The sequence below is a fragment of the Parasteatoda tepidariorum genome, chromosome 4 (genome assembly GCF_982258835.1).
Source record: "Parasteatoda tepidariorum strain Cologne lab strain chromosome 4, Ptep-v5.0, whole genome shotgun sequence".
NCBI classification, from domain to species: Eukaryota; Metazoa; Arthropoda; class Arachnida; order Araneae; family Theridiidae; genus Parasteatoda; species Parasteatoda tepidariorum.
Window position 1 is genome coordinate 109855841 of NC_141758.1, and position 18860 is coordinate 109874700.

Consider the following 18860-nt stretch of genomic DNA (forward strand, 5'->3'; position numbering starts at 1 on the left):
CATAGAATACGCTTTGTGAGGTCAGTACTTTTGAAAAGACGAAAATAAAAAATAAAATTCCCTGTATTTTCCTACTTAATAAGGAAAACCTCATAATTCCCCACGTTTTCCCTGCTATTTTAGGTGATTTTTAAATTCCCTGTATTATCCAGGTTTTCCCTTGTTCTCCCTACTCTTTTGAAAGCACATATATAATTTAACTTGCATTGGTGTTATGTTGTGAGACGTTATTTGAGTCTCTAATGTATTTATATGTGTTATCTGATCTATTTCCATTTCAATTATAAAATAACATAATTTAGTATTCAAATATAAAATTACAAAAGCATTCGATTGTATTTTGTATTCATACTTTATAAGCTAAAGCATCTTAAATGAATCTAAGCGATTTAAATAGACTGCTCAAGATTTTAAATAGCCCTAGAATTGTTTATAAGATATACATTTCAGTGAATCGGTTAAAATATGTTTGAATTATACATTTATATAAGCATATTAAAATATATTAGTTACAATCCAATATGTTTTACTGCTAAACTTTACAGTGTTTGTAAGAAAAAAACATGCAATTTCTTGAAATACTAATAAGATGTTTGTAATGTTTTGTACATTATGAATGTTAGATTAGAGATTTGTATATATCTTTCTCAGTAAAAATACTAAATAATTTGAAATGTAGAATTAGCAGTTGGTATAAGATTACCAAAATTGTAAAACTACTTTAGATAAGAATTACAAAGACATTTAAACTGTATTAGTGATGAAAAGTAGTTATTTTTAACTCTAATGAAATTAAATTTAAACAATTTTTAGAAAAAAATACCATATGTGTTTATCTGAAGAATGCTGATAGAAGTTACATTTGTTTATATTTAGCTATTAGAATTTTAAATTTAAATATGCCTGAGAAGAATTTTAATATTGAAGAATTTCTAAATGTACCAAATGTTCGGGGATAAAATTATTAGTTTCTAATTCTATTTCAAGGTTTGGTGTCCTTGTTAACTTATAGTGCTTCTAATGTGCTGTTAAAATACTTTTAAGTATTTTAAATAAAGAAAATTTTAGTGAATAAATTACTTAATTGAACACTTATTTTAGAGATGGTTGACTACATTTAGCAGAACTTTGTTTATATTAACCAAAACTTTAGAAAATTTATTTAAGATTCAGATAACTAAGAAAAATATTTTTTAATATATTTTTTGGGAAGTAAAACAATTTTTTTTATTTTCATTATTCCAATGAGAAATTGAGGTAAGTGTCGATAAATTAATATTTTAGTTTCAGCCAAGAGTCTTAATATCTGTTTATTTTTCAGGCATCAATCATGATTTATGCTTGTTGTGTTCTCTTGTGTCGAGGGAACTATGATGATAATCACAAGGTATTTCGTTTTCCCCAAGACACACAACTGCAACAATTGATTCATTTATGCAAAAAATATTTAAAATTTGTATTTAACTTTTAACTAAGAATATTTGTTTAAATTTATAAAGATTTATTATATGTTTAAATTAACAAGGATTATCACTTTTAATGCTTTCCTAAAGTAGATTGTTTTTCATCACACCTTTTAAAAATAAATATATTATTATTATTGTGAATTGTAAAATGATTAATAGGATGTCTTACATCAAGACTTTTAAAAACAAATATTTAATTATTATCATAAATTGTAAAATGATTAATAGGAAGGTCATAGGAATTTACAGCTTCAATTTAATCTAATGTTTTTATAGTTTTAAAAATGTATTGTAAATAATAGTCTCTTTTTTATAAACTTCCTGTTTACTTTCAAAACTTTTCTTAGTTTTAATTATTGGGTGATGTAATGCAACTACTTTGCATTATTTACATTATATTTTGGGGTACATCTCATCAGAAACTGCAGTTTTAAGAAACTAAAATTTTGTTTTTACTAATATACAGGATGTCTCAGTTAAGCGTTTCAGAACTTCTAAGAGGGGTAGGGGGCATCCTGACGACTCGAAATCATATAGCAATGTGGGGTCGGAAATGCTTTCCTGAAGCGGTGACTTACACAAAAGCACCATAAAGAAAAGAGACCGTAAGTGAAAAATCGCTATGATAATACATTGAAAAAATTATATGGTACATGGACCAAAGTAAGTGTTCGAATTTTCTGCCACCGGCAACAATGTACACCTCACATCTCCAGCGCATGGACATTCGAACATTCTGCAATACTCCAGGCATATCTCGCAGGCAGCTACTGCGATTCTTGCAACCAGCATTATCAACAGGGGTGTCATAAACCAGTGCTTTCATATGACTCGAGAAATCAAGACTTGATAGGTCGGGTGACTGAGGAGGCCATATAATTTTTTCAATGTATTATTATAGCGATTTTTCACTTACGGTCTCTTTTCTTTATGGTGCTTTTGTGTAAGTCACCGCTTCAGGAAAGCATTTCCGACCCCACATTGCTATATGATTTCGAGTCGTCAGGATGCCCCCTACCCCTCTTAGAAGTTCTGAAACGCTTAACTGAGACACCCTGTATATTTCTTATTATCCCATAAAAATAGTTAAAAGCTCCATAAGTATTTGTATATTTGTGTGTTTTTCTTAAAGGAAAATTTAATTGGCAATTTACTTATAACTCCAGATTTAATTTATAATATAGAATAGTATTTTAAAAATTAGTGGAAAATTTAGATTACGAAAAGACATTTTTGTATTTCATTCAATATTTTATTTAATTTACTATCCTCTTTCATTTCCTTCTTTCGGATAATTAAATTTCTCAAAATCAACAAGTTTTTAAAATATGTTGTTACAAGAGCAAAAGTGTCGGGTAATTTGAATGGTTCATATATGGTAAAGTATTTAATAACTACTATACAATTATTAGTAATTTACTGTGTTACTTTTACATGTATATTAACAGTTTTATCAAAGGGCAGCATTTTCGAAAAAGATTGTTTCATTAACATGGACAGAAAAATACAGTATGTAAGCAAATACTTTGAATTATACGTGAAATTTTTTTACCAAATTTTTGTTTGCTCTCTAGGGTATGTTTTAAAATAAAATGTTTGGAAATTTGGTCATTTAAAAATATATGACATTTACAATATGTTTTCTTCAGAAGTATAGTAATCTTGAAATTGCAAGTAATGATATAATTTAATAAGTAAAAATTGCATTCATTATTTATATTGGTGTACTTTTTATGCTCCTGTTATTTTATTAAGGGAAGAAATAAACAAATAATTTTTGGTCAGTATATAAGTTTGATATATTATGGTAGAGCTTTATAGATACTTTGCATATGTGTTGTATGTCGGGGAGGTATGTTGGGAATTTTAGTCAGAAAAAATTTTTGCCTTTGCACCCATGATTATAATGAAATTAAATTGATAAAGTAAAAATTTTCCCTGGTTCCAAATTTTTGTTTGCCTTATGGGTTTATGTTTTAAAATAAAGTGTTTGGAAATTTGGTCATTTAAAAATATATGACAATGACAGTGTTTTCTTCAGAAATATAGTAATCTTGAAATTGCAGGCAATGATATAATTAATGATATATGCTTTAAAATGAAATTTTCAAAAATGTTATTTGCTTTAGTATATATATTTTCTGCTTACTGATTCAAATAAAGCTTTTATTCTATATATATATTTGTGTCATTATTAAAGCATACTTATACTTCATGATAAAATTAATCTTCATATACTTAAATACCTCATTCATAATGTTCTAGTCTATATCATCAAAGAAATGATTCAGCTTATTTAATAAGTCATATTAAATCATTTTTATCGCATGTATGCAGAACAAAAGAACATAGAAAGAAATTAGAGGGGCAGATGTTAATTTGACAGTTTACTGTAGTAAGTAAAAAAAAATTCAGAATAATTATATACATTTACTATAAATATTTCGAAGGTTTATAAAGGATAAACATTTTTATGCTTTTTTTTATGGAATTTTACGTTCAGTGTTTGTTCCAATAACATTTTGTTTCCATGAATGTAATGTTAAGTACTAATTTTCAATTTTCAGGAAAATATTTTTATTTTTAATCAATTGATATTTATTTAATATGATTGATTACTCTTAAAATAGTTTAAAACTGAAATTTATCCCTTGAAAAAAGGTTTGGATATATCTTATGAAAATAACCACACAAAAAAAATCTTTAAAAACTAATCTAAAGTTTCTTACTGCATTAATTTACTTATTTTTATCATGATTTCTTTCTTCTTTTGATTCATTTTAAATTTATTATATTAAGGCAAAGATTATATATACACAATCATTCAGATCATTAAAAAAATTGGATTCTTATTTTTAGCTTTAAAAAATGAAAGAAACAAAAAAAAAAAACTAATAAGGGATCGACTATCCTCATATCTTCACAGCCTCCTCTGATCACTCTGAAGGTAGAAAATAGCAACGCTCTTTTCTACCTTCTGATCGTGACGTCACAAACAAGCTCCTAGGCCTTCTACTCTATGCTCCACCCACCCTCTACAGAAAATATTCTCTTTCAGGTGTTATCGTGATGGTCATGGTCATTTGTGACTCATGGTCAGCTTTCTTAACACGAATTAAATGAAATCAGAGAGGAATGTTAGATTTGTGACTTCTTAAAAGATAAAGGAGGCGATTCTATCATAGCTGCCAACCTTAGGAATTAAAAATTAGGAACACTATATGCGACAAAATTATACGCAGCAATTATGAGAGTAAGACAAAAGTTTAACTATTAAATAATAGCATTAACAGAAGTATATTTAAATACCTTATGTAAATTAGTAAAACAAAACTTTAATCACTATCTTTTGTGGGAACTTTATAATACTAATATTTTAAATTATTAAAAAAAACAGCCATCACCTATTAATATATAATTATTCTTCTCCAAATTATAAAACACAGGTAAATATTGAACTAAATCATAAACAAATATTTCTGATGCAAATGTTTAAATACTACAAAACATTTAAAAAATAATAATAATAGTTGTTTTAAATTCACTTTAGTGAAATGATGAGCTACAGCTATTAAAATAGTATTTTCCAATATAAAGCTACTAAAAATTACTTCTGCACAATAATCACAGGAAGCGCGATTGCGGTGATCAGAACAGGAAATTGGCATAAAAGCAAAAACACTGTAATTTTACAAAAATTCGGATTTTTTTATAAAAATATCAGATTTTCAGTTTTGATTTAAAAATTAGGAACAAATCCGAAAAATTCCGGACAGTTGGCAGCTATGTTCTATGAATGGAAGCTCTTAGGGTGGTCAGCACTCAGTCTTCTTTTCAGAAAAGATGGAAAAAATGGCAAAAGATAATAAAATAAGATTTTTTTTTAACATTATTTAAAAATCAATAACAAATGGAAAAAACAAGGTTGAAATTTAGGGAAAAAAATCAATTTACAGGGATTCATTGCATCAAAAAATATTGTAATATTGAGAGGAGCATGACATTTATTCATGTGCAAGTTCGTCGGGACCACGAAATATTTTCGTTACAAAGGGAGTTATTATCGTAGTGGCGAGAGTTCACTCTGTATGATGAAAAAAAAAATCAAGCAAATACCAAAGATATTGAAAGAAGAGTTCACCTTTTCTTGTAGATGAAATTACAACAAGGATTTTTCAACCATTATTCTGTCAAATCCTGATGGAGGCTGGTGAGTAAAGTGGCGAAAGCTGCATCAAGTATTGCACCATCATCAACTAAATAAATAAATAACATTCTTTTTGTTAGGCTGACAACTTTGCAAAAAAAGAAAGATTCCATATATGGCTAAGCAATAACAATTTAACATTAAAAAAGAAGAAAAAAGAAAATGATTTTGATTGGTGTCAAGTTCTCAATTTCTGCAAAAATGTTTAAATCTTGAATTCTGCAAGTTTTAATCATTTGTTATCAGACACTGCATATATCTTTAATTATAGGCAATAAAGATAATCAAACTAAGGTGAACAACGTTTAAGAGCACGAAAAATATTTATAAATGCAGACAGCTGTTTCGGATGCTCAAAGGGCAACCTTCATCAGTGCAACTGAAAGAAATGAGAGAAAACAGGGTAAATATATAGAGAAAGGTGACGTCACAAGGGGGGGTTAGAACATCGGCCAATAGGAGGGAAGGGTGAATGGATGACGACGAATGGGAAGCAAGGAACAAAAAAAGGGGGGGGTTAGTTAGGTTTAATCATAGATTTCCAAACAGGAGAAAGATAAGGAACGCTGGATAGGTTCTTCAATTTTTGATTTAGATTTTTATGAGTCCTATAACATTTTCAAAAATTCCAAACTGTTGGTCAATGACCTATCCAGCGTTCCTTATCTTTCTCCTGTTTGGAAGTAGAAATGATGAAGGTTGCCCTTTGAGCATCCGAAACAGCTGTCTGCATTTATAAATATTTTTTGTGCTCTTAAACGTTGTTTACCTTAGTTTGTATTTTAGCACAAAGGTCGTCCACTTGTGTATTTAATAAAGATTATCATTAAAACATATTACAGGGTTGCCCTAGGCGACTTAAATTCAACTATTTTTGGCCTGAGGTGACTGTGGCAACTTTTTTTACCTGAAAAGGCTAAAAAAACAACTATTTTCGGGAAAAGGAGACTATTAGGAGACTTTTCTGTACTCTTTGCAATGTTTTTTTTTTTTTTTATAGCATAAATTGAGTTGCACAACTTGCGGTTCACGGGAGCTTCTGAATAAAAGAAAACATTTCTTATACTATCATTTATGTCTAAAATGCCAAAAATTTAATCTTCCATTATATTTAAAATACATTTTATTTTTTCTCTGATTTATAATTTTGTTATTTTTATAAATTGTTTTTTCTTTCTATAAATATTAGCCTTAATTTTTTACTCTTTTCAACTCTTATCTAGTTACCAATTTCTGCTGCCTGCGCAAATTTTTAAAAAAAATTTACAATTTTTTACTGTTTTCAACTCTTATCTAGTTACCAATTTTCTGCTGCCTGCGCAAATTTTAAAAAAAAAAATTTATAAAACTTTTTTTTAAAATAGATTATGGTGTATGACAATTAAGTCACTCAATAAAATTTTAGTCATATTTTTGTTCTTATTTAGGCAACTATATTCATAGTTCTAGGCAACTATTTTCATGCTTTAGGCTACTAAAAAAAACCATTTTGTTCATTTTTTTCTGGGGGTAACCCTGATATTATGGTCTGTTCAAAGAGAAAAAAAAGGTGACTTTCTCAATGCTTTTTAACATTACAAAATAAATTTTTTAACGTTCAAAAGCGTACTAAATATAGTGAATTTCAAAAATATTTTACAATCCGTGAATTAAATTTTTGTAAAAATAAATAATGATAATTAATCTTGAATTGCCTGCAACTGTTAACCAATAGATTTAATGTAGAGTTTACTCTGAAGGTGTTCTTTCTAAACAATATTAATATTTATAAGATTTATCACTGAATTTTTTTCAACAACTCTTGAAGTTTACTCAATAAAGCAGTATAAATGTTTAATGTAACAAGTGGTAATAAAAAAAGTAGATATTTTTATTTAATTTCTAAGAGCATGCCCATTAGTAAAAAAGCAAACAAATTTCTCCAGACATCTGTTTTTTGACAGTTGAGGTTCTTTCAAATTCTTTTAATAAACATTAAAACTGTAACATAAAAATTGCAAAATAATGAAGTAACCATTTCTTAAAGTTGGAAGATTTATAAATAAATAAAAAAAGATTTAAAAGGTGCACAGCTTTTGAATGAATCATGTGCAATTGTAGCCAAAAATAAGTAAATTGAATTTTAAAAAAATGCTTGAATATTTTTAAATTCATTTCTATAAGCTTCAAAAAGTACTAAATTTTTACATAAATCTTTCTAAACAGAAAAATAATAATTTTTTTTTAATTTAAATGTTCTAAAAACAGTATCTTTAATTAATATATATGTCTGAAAATGCACAAGGATTATTCAGAAAATAGTCTGCGTTTGTTTAATGAAATGTAATAGAATAGCTTTCCTGCAGAGAAAAGTTGGAAACCAGCTATATTTTCCTGATTACTTTTAAAGATAAGAACATAGGAATACCCTTTCAACACTGCATACACATATTTTGTAATTATATATAAATTTTAGTACTTTTTTACTAGTACTTTATTCATATTATTCTTAGAACAGAAAAGAATAAATAAATTAATGCAATCACAGAAGAATGAACTCTTAAATGAGGTAGAAAATCAGTGACATTTTTGAAAGAAATTTTATTTCCCTGTTATTGATCTTATTCTGGAAAACTGTCAGTATTTATTCTACTATCCAATTTGCATAATATCAATGGCAACAAGCAATATTTGAAAATAAGTATAAAAATGATTTAAAGGTAAAAATATATGACAATTTCTTGCCGGGATAATTGTGACACAGAGTGAAAAATCTTGAAATTTTTATTTGTAAAAACTAAATATTAAGATATCAATTTATGTACCATACATGTTTAATATAATTATTTTAACTAATACTTATAATTAAATTATCTACCAATCACAACTTAAAAATAAATAATTTAGGGAAGAACTTACATTGTACAAGAAACGCGATGCATAATTTTTAAATAGCATAAATACGAATCTAACTTACAAATTATGCTGAATACAAAAATCAAAGTTTGATATTATGTGCGTGAATACAAATCATAATATAGGATTTTAAAAAAGCTGCTAATAGGAATTGTGACATTGGATTTTTAACTCTTGTGAATACGAATCCCGATATTGGATTTTAAAAATGTTTCAATACAAATCACAATATTGATTTTTAAAACTATTGAATGCAAATCTCTATATTGGAATTTTAAATCGCGTGACTAATGTCGCAACAATTAATGTTAAAATTGTGGGCATATGAAATTGAGATATTAGTGAATTCCGGCACAATTTCAAATATTGAAAATGGCAAAAATTCACCAAACCAAAAGAATCAAATTGGTGGAAGAATAAGATTTACATTAACGTTTTGTGAATGGTATATAGCAAAAGTTTAAAAATGTAAATTTTATACTGCAAACTCTCTTATAGGTTTCATAATCCTATGAAATATAAAAAAAAGCCATAGTAGTCCGATTGTAAGTTTGTAATCAGTGGAATTCTGCAAAATTCGAGAAAAAATGACCCGATATTAAATTTTAGACTTGGAGGGATGATACTAAAAGCTTGGAATTCTCTGATACATCTGGAATACAATCACTATTGTTCTTGCTTCTGACGAGCAATGCGACAGCTCCATTTCTCAGCCAATCATTGCATTATCAAAAGAGAAAAAAGCAAAATCTCTAAAGTATACAAATCACGAGTTTTTACAATTAATGTTAGTCAAAGTTTGTAATCAGTGGAATTCTGTAAAATTCAAGAAAAAATGACATGACCCGATCTTAAATTTTAGACTTGGAGGGATGATACTAAAAGTTTGGAATTCTGGGATACATCTGGAATACAATCACTATTGTTCTTGCTTCTGACGAGCAACACAACAGCTCCATTTCTCGGCCAATCGTTGCATTATCAAAAGAGAAAAAAGCAAAATCTTTAAATTTGCAGAATTACAAAATGTTACAAGCTTATTTACTCAAATTTAGTAAAATGCTATTTTAAACCTTCATTTTCTCAGCACTTCAACTGCATATTCACTCATATAGATGCGACAATAGGTTCAATGGTACAACAGTTACTTTGAGAACATCAAACTATTCACTTATATAAGAACAAATAAATTACAAGGAAGAAGTATGTAGTTAAACAGCAAAATAATCTATACAAACCATACAAAACGGGAAAAACTTCGCCCTTAGCTCCAGTGACAGGACACAAAACATTCTTTCCATTTATGAAAAAGTTGATTTCAACATGGTCATAAAAAACTCCCTAAAAATCACAAATATACAATTAATTCAATAAATATATATTGTAATAAATAATATAATTGTTGTATATAATTAATATATAATACTTTGTTTTCTTGTAATTCAATTAATTACAAGAAAACAAAATATTGCCATTAAAGGGTTTTACCCTTCTATAATTCAAATAAATGATTTTTATAATTTTGAATTTAATTAATTTTAATTGAATTAATTTTACAATATACAACAAATATACAATTAAAAATTAATTCAATAAATATATATTTAAATAATTAATATAATTATTGTATATAATTAATATATAATACTTTGTTTTCTTGTAATTCAATTAATTACAAGAAAACAAAATATTGCCATTAAAGGGTTTTACCCTTCTATAATTCAAATGAATGATTTTTATAATTTTGAATTGAATTAATTTTAATTGAATTAATTTTACAATATACAACAAATATACAATTAAAAATTAATTCAATAAATATATATTGTAGAATTAATATAATTATTGTATATAATTAATATATAATATTCTGTTTACTTAGAATTCAATTAATTATAAGAAAACAAAAGATTACCATTAAAGGGTTTTACCCTTCTATAATTCAAATGAATGATTTTAATAATTTTGAATTGAATTAATTTTACAATATACAACAAATATACAATTAAAAATTAATTCAATAAATATATATTATAATAATTAATATAATTATTGTACATAATTAATATATAATATTTTGTTTTCTTGGAATTCAATTAATTACAAGAAAACAAAATATTACCATTAAAGTGTTTTACCCTTTTATAATTCAAATGAATAATTCCTATAATTTTGAATTGAATTAATTTTAATTCAATTCATAAAATGATTTTATAAAATTTAAAATTATAGCGTTCTGAATGTTATACTAAAAATACAGTTCAAAACAGATGATATGTTTGATAATGGATCTTGATAATAAAAATCCTTTAAAAAAATTTATCAGTTTGCTTTATGTCTGCACCACTAAATATTTGTGGAAGAAAAACAAGAATTAAATTGTTTTTTGCAATAATTGTTTTCACCAGGAATTTATGAGAGTTATGAGGAATTTCAGAGAATAACCGAGTTTCAGGAGAATCGTTTTAAAATGAAAATAAGAGCGCTAATTTTTTTTTAACATAACTATTATAAAATACTGGTTTTTAATTAATCTTATAATTTGAAGAAATAACAAATCTTATGATCAGAATGACTTACCAATTAACCCTATGATTAGAAAAAAATATCAAGAATATGGAACACACAATGAATTGTTAAGTTATCCAATTAATGCACATAAAATGGCTTTCACCACAATGTCTTAAGGTTTTTGATTTTGTATATTATCTCAATATCTGCTTAATTCAAATATTTTATAATAATACTATAAAAAAATAATAACTCAAACAGAATAAAAATGAGTTAATTAATCAAATCTCTAACTTTTTTAATTATTTACAATTGTTTCAATAAAGAGAGGTAATGTATAAGGAGAATTCACTATTTTGGGAACAAGAGGGATTTAGACGAAAACAAATCTGGTACAAATTGGTGATAGCCAAGAGATATAATCCCTAATCTGTCCTCTATGATCTCTATTACACAATTTTGTATGATTTTGCCTAATTAAAATCACAGTTTTCTTGTGCTTGCTTCGTAAATATGTTTCTTAGTTGAATTAGATAAAAATACAAATTAAAACATATTTACACAAACTTTTTACTTTGCTTTTTAAACCTGAGAATTTCAATTTTCATTCAGTGCTCTCTCGGAAGACAAAAAAAAAAAAAGTATCAAAAGAAGATATATTTTAAGCACGCTAGTTAACATGTAAAATAATTCTCTTTACTTAATATATAAATCATATTTTAAATATATAATCATATTTTAATCATATAATTATACTATAATATATAATCATACTATAATATATAATCATATTATAATATATAATCATATTTTTAATATATAATTATTTTTAATATATAATCATATTTTTTTCATAACTAATAATAAGGGGAAATAAATTATTAACACATTTTTAAATTGACATTTTTTATGTTTTGCGTTCCTAAACCTCCAATATTAATTAGTAGAAGGTAACAAATTAATTTTAAATAGTTGTAATATACATTAATATAACATATTAAAGTTTTTTTTTTTTAAAAAAATTCCATGACGAAATTTGAATATCTTTCAAATAAATGAAAAATGGATAGAAATCGATATTTCTAAAAAACTTTAAACATAAAAAGTTTCAAAATTTTAACTTCAAATACAATAGCACATTCTTTTCTATTTAATTTACTTCATATTCATTTGCAATATTAGATGTCCCATTGTAAATTTAACTTTTAACCAAGCTTACAGCCAAATTGGAAATATTTGCTTTCTTAACATATTTCAAGAATTAAACAAATACTGGTTCTGAATCGTGCTTGTCACTGAAATGTTTGTTACGATTAGATTAAATCAGAATTAAATAGAAATTAGATCTTTGCTGGAACAATAGAAACGTTTTTAACACTTACATTAACATATGACAAAAAATATGTACCGAAAAAAAATACATACAATGTTATTTATTCTTTGGTATCTAAAATATCAAGTTACTACAATCAAATTATCAATGTATCAGATGAGAGAATCCCTCACCCATGAATTTATAAACTAAAACCATACAACTGCCAACATTAGAGAAATAAACTAACAGAGATTTTTTACTAGCACATTTTTTTGGGGGGCTACGAGTAAAGTTTTGATACATCATGCAAAATTATTTAAATCAAAATTGGAAATAATATCAGCTCTTAGTTAGTGTGAAGTAAAAAATATGGATATAAATCTTAATCTAAAGATTTTTTTAAACCGTTATTTATAATTACTTAAACTAAATAACACTCAACACACTGCAGTACTGACAATAGCACCATCTGTTGAGGAATAAGTAAAGTATTTTTGCCATCAGCAGATAATTTATCACCAAAATTGTATTTAAAAATTTCTTCAACAAATTTGAAGAAATTTTTAAATACATTTCAAGAAATTTGAGAATATATGAGTAAACAGGAGATAATCATAAAATACAGAAATCTTCATTAAAAATCAGGAGGCTTGGCAGGTATGCCAAATGCTAATAGTTTAACATATTATTAAGGAAATTACAATAATGCTATTTACTTACTTTTCTGTATTTAAAGAATCAAGTTAGTACAACTAAGCAATCTACAAATTAGTAGATAGAATGGGACTTTTTGTACCTTAATGATAGAAGACTGCTAATGTGTACATTATCTGGGTAAATTGAGGGAAAACTCTTAATTCTGCACTTTAACAGATCATTCTGAACAATGTGCAAATTAACTAGGATAGGTAATCTGAATATTAATGATTATGAAGCTTCAGTAATAAATTAGGAAGCGAAACTCAGAACACTAGTAGAGTGTGTACCTTTATTCCAGTTGTTAGTATAAAAAAAAATTATAAAAAAAATATTTCTCTCTATACATAAAACAGCAGATGAACATTAATAATGTATTAACATTTGATTGATCTAAAAAAGTGAGCTTACATAAAAAAGATAAATTAGAATTTAATTTGCATGGAGGCATGGCATTTCAAGCAAAATGACTGATTTAAAAATCAAATGTTCAGAAATTTCAGGTATATAATTTATATGAACACAATAAATGATGTATCTATGCAAATCCTGATATTTGCCTCCCTTCAAACAAATTTTATGCCTAATTTCAAAATACACAAATGATTCGCAAAATGGGTGCTTACATTTTCTTTAAAAAAAAAATGTGGACAGCAAAATTATTTTTTGTTATTTTGAGGTAAATTGGAAAATGGAATTAGCAAATTTTTTGTTAACTACAGACAGGGTATCTGCTACATTTTAGATTTTCAAATTCATGACTTTTCCATGACTAATTTCAAGAATTTTTCATGACTTTTCCTATGACAAAAACTGTATATTATAGGTATAACTGTTATACTCTGCATCTTCATGTTTATAGATTTTTAATTTAAAAAAAGAGTTAAAGCAATAAAATAGCTGGAAAAAAAAACAAGGAATTTTTTTCTGAACAATTATATTCTAAAGATACTTTTCTTCTTCATCAGAAAAGGAAAAAACTTTTGATTTTTTTGTTCCATTCAGTATATATATATGTAAAATGATGCAGTCGGACCGAGCAGGAAAACAGACACAGGATTTTAATTAAATCAGAGTAACTTTTATTTGATCATTCTTAGTTGAGTGGGAGCGAAGAAGTGATGTTTACTCCATCAGCAAACAGTCTTTCTGGTAGGGAAAATCTTGCAAAAATCCTAAAATGTCTCTATTTAGGGAAAAGAAGGAAATCTCAGAAATTACTATTGGTTAATGAACTTGCTCGAGTGATTCCCACGGCTTAAAAGGGAAAAAAGATCTTTATTTAAATTTATGCATAGTTGGGTCAAAAATAGATTTAGAAACAGGATGTAGCTTTTAAAAGTGTGAGAAAGTATTTCGATTTGAATAATTAATTAGTAATAAAGTAGGAGTTGTTTTATAGCAAAGAAACTAACATAAAAAGATTAATAAAAGCTTTTTATGTTACATATATATATATATATATATATATATAACGTCGTTGCCGAGTGGAAGGATTAAAACAGGTCATAGGTCGGGAAGGAGGGTAAAATATTTATTTATTAATTATTAGACAAGAGCAGTCATGAGTGTGAGTACAAGTGCACATGAAAAGTTGCGCTCCTTGGTTATATGTTAGGGAAAATCTTGCAAAGTAAAATCCGTAAAATGTCTTAATTTAGGGAAAGAGGGAAATCTCAGCAGTTGCCATTGGTTTATGAAATAGATCGAATGTTTCCCACACAGAGCAAAGGGAAAAATGTCCTGCTCTTAATTAAATGCATACTTGAGCCAAAAATAGATTTAAGAACAGGATGTGGCGGATGTGGCTTTTAAAAGTGTGAGAAAGTATTTCGATTAGAATAATTAATTAGGATGAAGTTTTATAGCAAAGAAACTAACATAAAAAGATTAATTGAAGCTTTTTATGTTACATCCCCCTTCGCCAAAATTGTCTAATTAGAATCCAAAAATTTTGAAATTATCCATTTGCAAAATCTTCCCTATGGTATAGAAGTACAAATAAAATAACCAAATTTGTAATGGTAACAATATATAAAAGTAATATAAATTATAAAACATTTACATATGTTCTCATTGAAAAAATTTTAACACAATCAAAAATCTGTAATAGCATCATCAGCAAATTTAAAATTTTCATTTTCAACAGTTTTTTGACTTAACAATTTTTTCAGTTTCAAAAATATTTTGTTTAAAGATCACATTACAGTTATTCTGCAAGAAGTATTCCTCATAATACCAATTTATGTTATCTCTTCAGTCATAATGACAAAAATTTATAAACATTTGTTAAAAATGTGTAATTTAAAATGTAAAACTCAAAAAACATTTTTACAGGAAAAATTTCAATCTGGAATTAGACTTGAGTATTGTTTACCTTGTTTGAAAACAAAATTAAAAAAAATGACACAGTGGTTGTTATTGTCAAGTCTAAGATTTCAGTATTGTCTTTATTTCACTTTATTTATTATTTACCTTACATTTTTATCACTTTAATAGCAAAATTTCTGAAATTTTTTTTTTTTTCTCTATGTCCAAAATTTGCCTTCTGTAAAATTTTTTCTTTTCTTTCTCTGTCTTATTCCTCTATCTACTTTCTATATTTATTTATACTTTTCCTTTAATGGTATTTTTATTTCAATTATTTACCCGGATTTCAGGAAATATGTAAAGACAAATTGCTTTTATAATCAGAAAAGGTGATCAGTCTTCTCAGATTTTGCATTACAACCTGTTTAACAACAATCACTAATTACATAAAAAAAACATTACAAATAGGTATAAAAAAAATTTGAAAACACATATAACTGAATTTAAAAAAATAAAAAGAGCAGTAAAAAAATTGTCACGCTGATTTTTCTTAAGTACTTTTTAAGCCCTTTCTCATAGGCTGATTTAAATATTTCACACTTTTGCAACGTTTGTTTTTGTAATGTTTTCTGCATGGTACTTTGCATTAAAGATGTTTTAATGTAACTGTACACAATTGTGCACTCTAATTGAAACTTGCATACAATTTTTAATTTGTATTTTTTATTTATTTTTTTTAGTTCCATATTTTACTTAACATCATTTACTAGCATGAGTCACTGCAAGTTTACAAACTTAGTGAAATATTTTTCTGAAACTTACACATGATATTCAAACTATTTAAAATATTCAAACGAATGTAACAGAATTAAAAAATGTCATCAAGCTCTCTGTTAGTAAGCTCTGTTAGTAAACCCCTCTCTAAAAAGTATTTAAGAGAAATTTTAAATGTTTCTTCGAATAACCCCTAAGAATCTACCAGTTATTTAACATTCAACTAAAATTTACTGCAAATATAGAAAATAAGAAACTTTTGATAAATGTGAAACTTTACAGCCTGCTGGTAAATATATATATATTCAAATATTATAGTGTCAATATAAAAAGGACATTCTTAGTGAAAAGAAAAAGGAATAGCAAATCTAAAAACATTATCAGAGGTCAATGTATTAAGGATCTTATTTTAAGAATCTTGAGAAAATTATATATATCAAAAACTATGGTTCTATATTCATCAAAATACTATATAATTTTTTAATAACCATATTAAGAAAAATATATGACCATAGTAAGGAAAATGTATGTGACCATATTAAGAAAAATGCATGAACTTTTAATTTAAGAAATAACAAATAAATAACCTCTTCAAAACCTGAAAGATAAATAAAAGTCTTCAAAACACACATTAGCAATTCCAACTTCTAAGTTAACTCTTGTTAAATTTTAGATAAAAGTTAGAAAAAATATTCCACTTGATAGAAATATTTATTATAAACAAATTATTGTCAAAATGTACAAGATTAAATAAATAAGTTTACTTACAGTATAAAATAAAAATTTTCAACAACATCTAAGGAATAAATGAATTTTTGAAATAAAATTAAAAGTTTTTAGTAACACAAACTACAAGAAATATTTCAAAGTAATAAAAGAAAACAAAAACAACAAAGTAATTCAAATAGCAGTATTGAATTGCTTATCCACATACACAAAAGAAATACTTAGAAAATAAAACAGACAAAATCTAAAAATATTTAAATTATACAACAAAAAAAATATCCTTATAATAAATACCATTCTTGAATTTGCAAAAAAAACTATATAATTGCTCAAAAATATCTTTCTGAGACAAACTAAAAAGCGTAGTAGAGTTTTAAAGCAGTCTTATAGATATGTTATCAGTTCATAATATACTGAACAAAATTAATTTAATTCTATTCAAAGAGAATGCTTGCAATTTCAATTGGGATTTTTAGTCTAATTCAGAAAAAGTAAGCAAATATTATTGTTTAGTTCTCACAAGCGATTGCATGCAAACAAGTTTGTATCTAACAAGGGTGGAACACATCTCAAAAATTCCTATTAAAACAAAATTAAGCTCTAAATTAAGGAGCATGTGGTAAAGATAGGGCGCAAATTAAACGTGCGATTAAATTTCAGAATAGCCAGGACACGCTATTGGTCGAAAATGATATCATGATTTGTGGGAAGGGAGATGGTGTGTATTGCTTGCATGAACCAATTTTGAAAAATTGCTGAAAACTTTTCCTTAAAACAAGTATTTTTTAATTTTCTTTATTTTTATTTAACTATTATAATTGATTTCATTTCAGTTTCAAGAAATACAACTTCATTATTTTCAAACGCGTATTTTAGTTTATATTAAAACTAAGTTAATATTGGTTTAGCTAATTTTTTTTTTTTCGTGGTGTAATAGTGGTGTCTACCAGTGAGGTCAGGAGTTCAATTTAAATTTCTGTATCTAAAAAGGTTAATAACTATTTAATAAGTTTTATTCAATTTATAAATTATAATTTTTTTAAAATCAAAATTAATTCTTTTCAAAAATTGAATTTTTAAGACAAAAATTAATACATTTTTTTTTAATCAAAATATTTCCATTATTTTTTAACTAATTATAACATTTTGATGTAAATTTTAAATTACAAAATTTTTTAACTTAATTTTGTAATTTAAATAAAATAACAAAAAATTTTTAACTTAAATTATGAATTTTTAATTAATCCATATGTTTTAATAAGATAAAATTAAACAGGTACTGATATTTTTTGTTTTTAAAATAATTTATCAATTGATTAAACATGTTCAATAAGTCATTTTTGGAAAAGAAAGTTAAAGATAATAAATATTCTATTAAAATCCGAACCATTCAACAGAAAATGGAAAGTCTAAATGCTACACCACAACTGCAGGTGAGCTACAAAGTTTTTCTTAATTTAAAGGTAAATGAACTGAAAGTTTAAAACGTAATATTTTGCCTTTGGGGCATTTCCTTGTAAAACATGCACAATCTATAAAACTTTTTACATTAGGCATTTTTGTGTGCCATAGTTGTAAAATTATTTTTGAATTATTTGCTTTATACTTTTACCCTATCTTGAAAATAAGTGAATATGAATTATTAATCAAATGTAAAATAGTACTTATAATTAAAGCAAAATATATATACATAAAAAAATAACAATTCAGAAGTTATAATATGATGCAATTTTTCATCAATTAAAAATACTTAAGAAAATTGGAGTAATTTTAAACTATATACAAATTGAGCAATCAACTATGAATTTAAGAAATTATGAAGATAAAAAATTTATGAAGGAACAGTCTCAATTATAAGTGAATTAAACTCAAAGCAATAACTCCCAGCTTAACTGCATGAATCAATTTAATTAGATGTATTTTGCAGTTTCATTATCAATATTTTATATGTTTACAGAAA

General features: G+C 25.7%; 1 protein-coding gene across 19 annotated transcripts in view; it reads right to left on the reverse strand.

Annotated features, from left to right (window-relative positions):
• Window positions 1-18860, reverse strand: part of LOC147812549 (SPRY domain-containing protein 7-like) — a 42149-nt gene that overhangs the window by 14954 nt on the left and 8335 nt on the right. For 18 of the 19 annotated variants that reach the window (XR_015433276.1, XR_015433273.1, XR_015433270.1 and 15 more), the window contains exons 3-4: window positions 9807-9909; window positions 5608-5722 (exon numbers count right to left, since the gene is read on the reverse strand). Coding sequence is in view for 4 of the 19 variants with exons in the window: in XM_087161909.1 (XP_087018035.1) it covers window positions 5649-5722; window positions 9807-9909 (177 nt within the window). In the remaining 15 variants the exon portion in view is untranslated. Of the gene's footprint in view, window positions 1-5607; window positions 5723-9806; window positions 9910-16942; window positions 16971-18860 lie in introns of all 19 variants that reach the window. The other variant, XR_015433277.1, reaches the window with a different exon arrangement.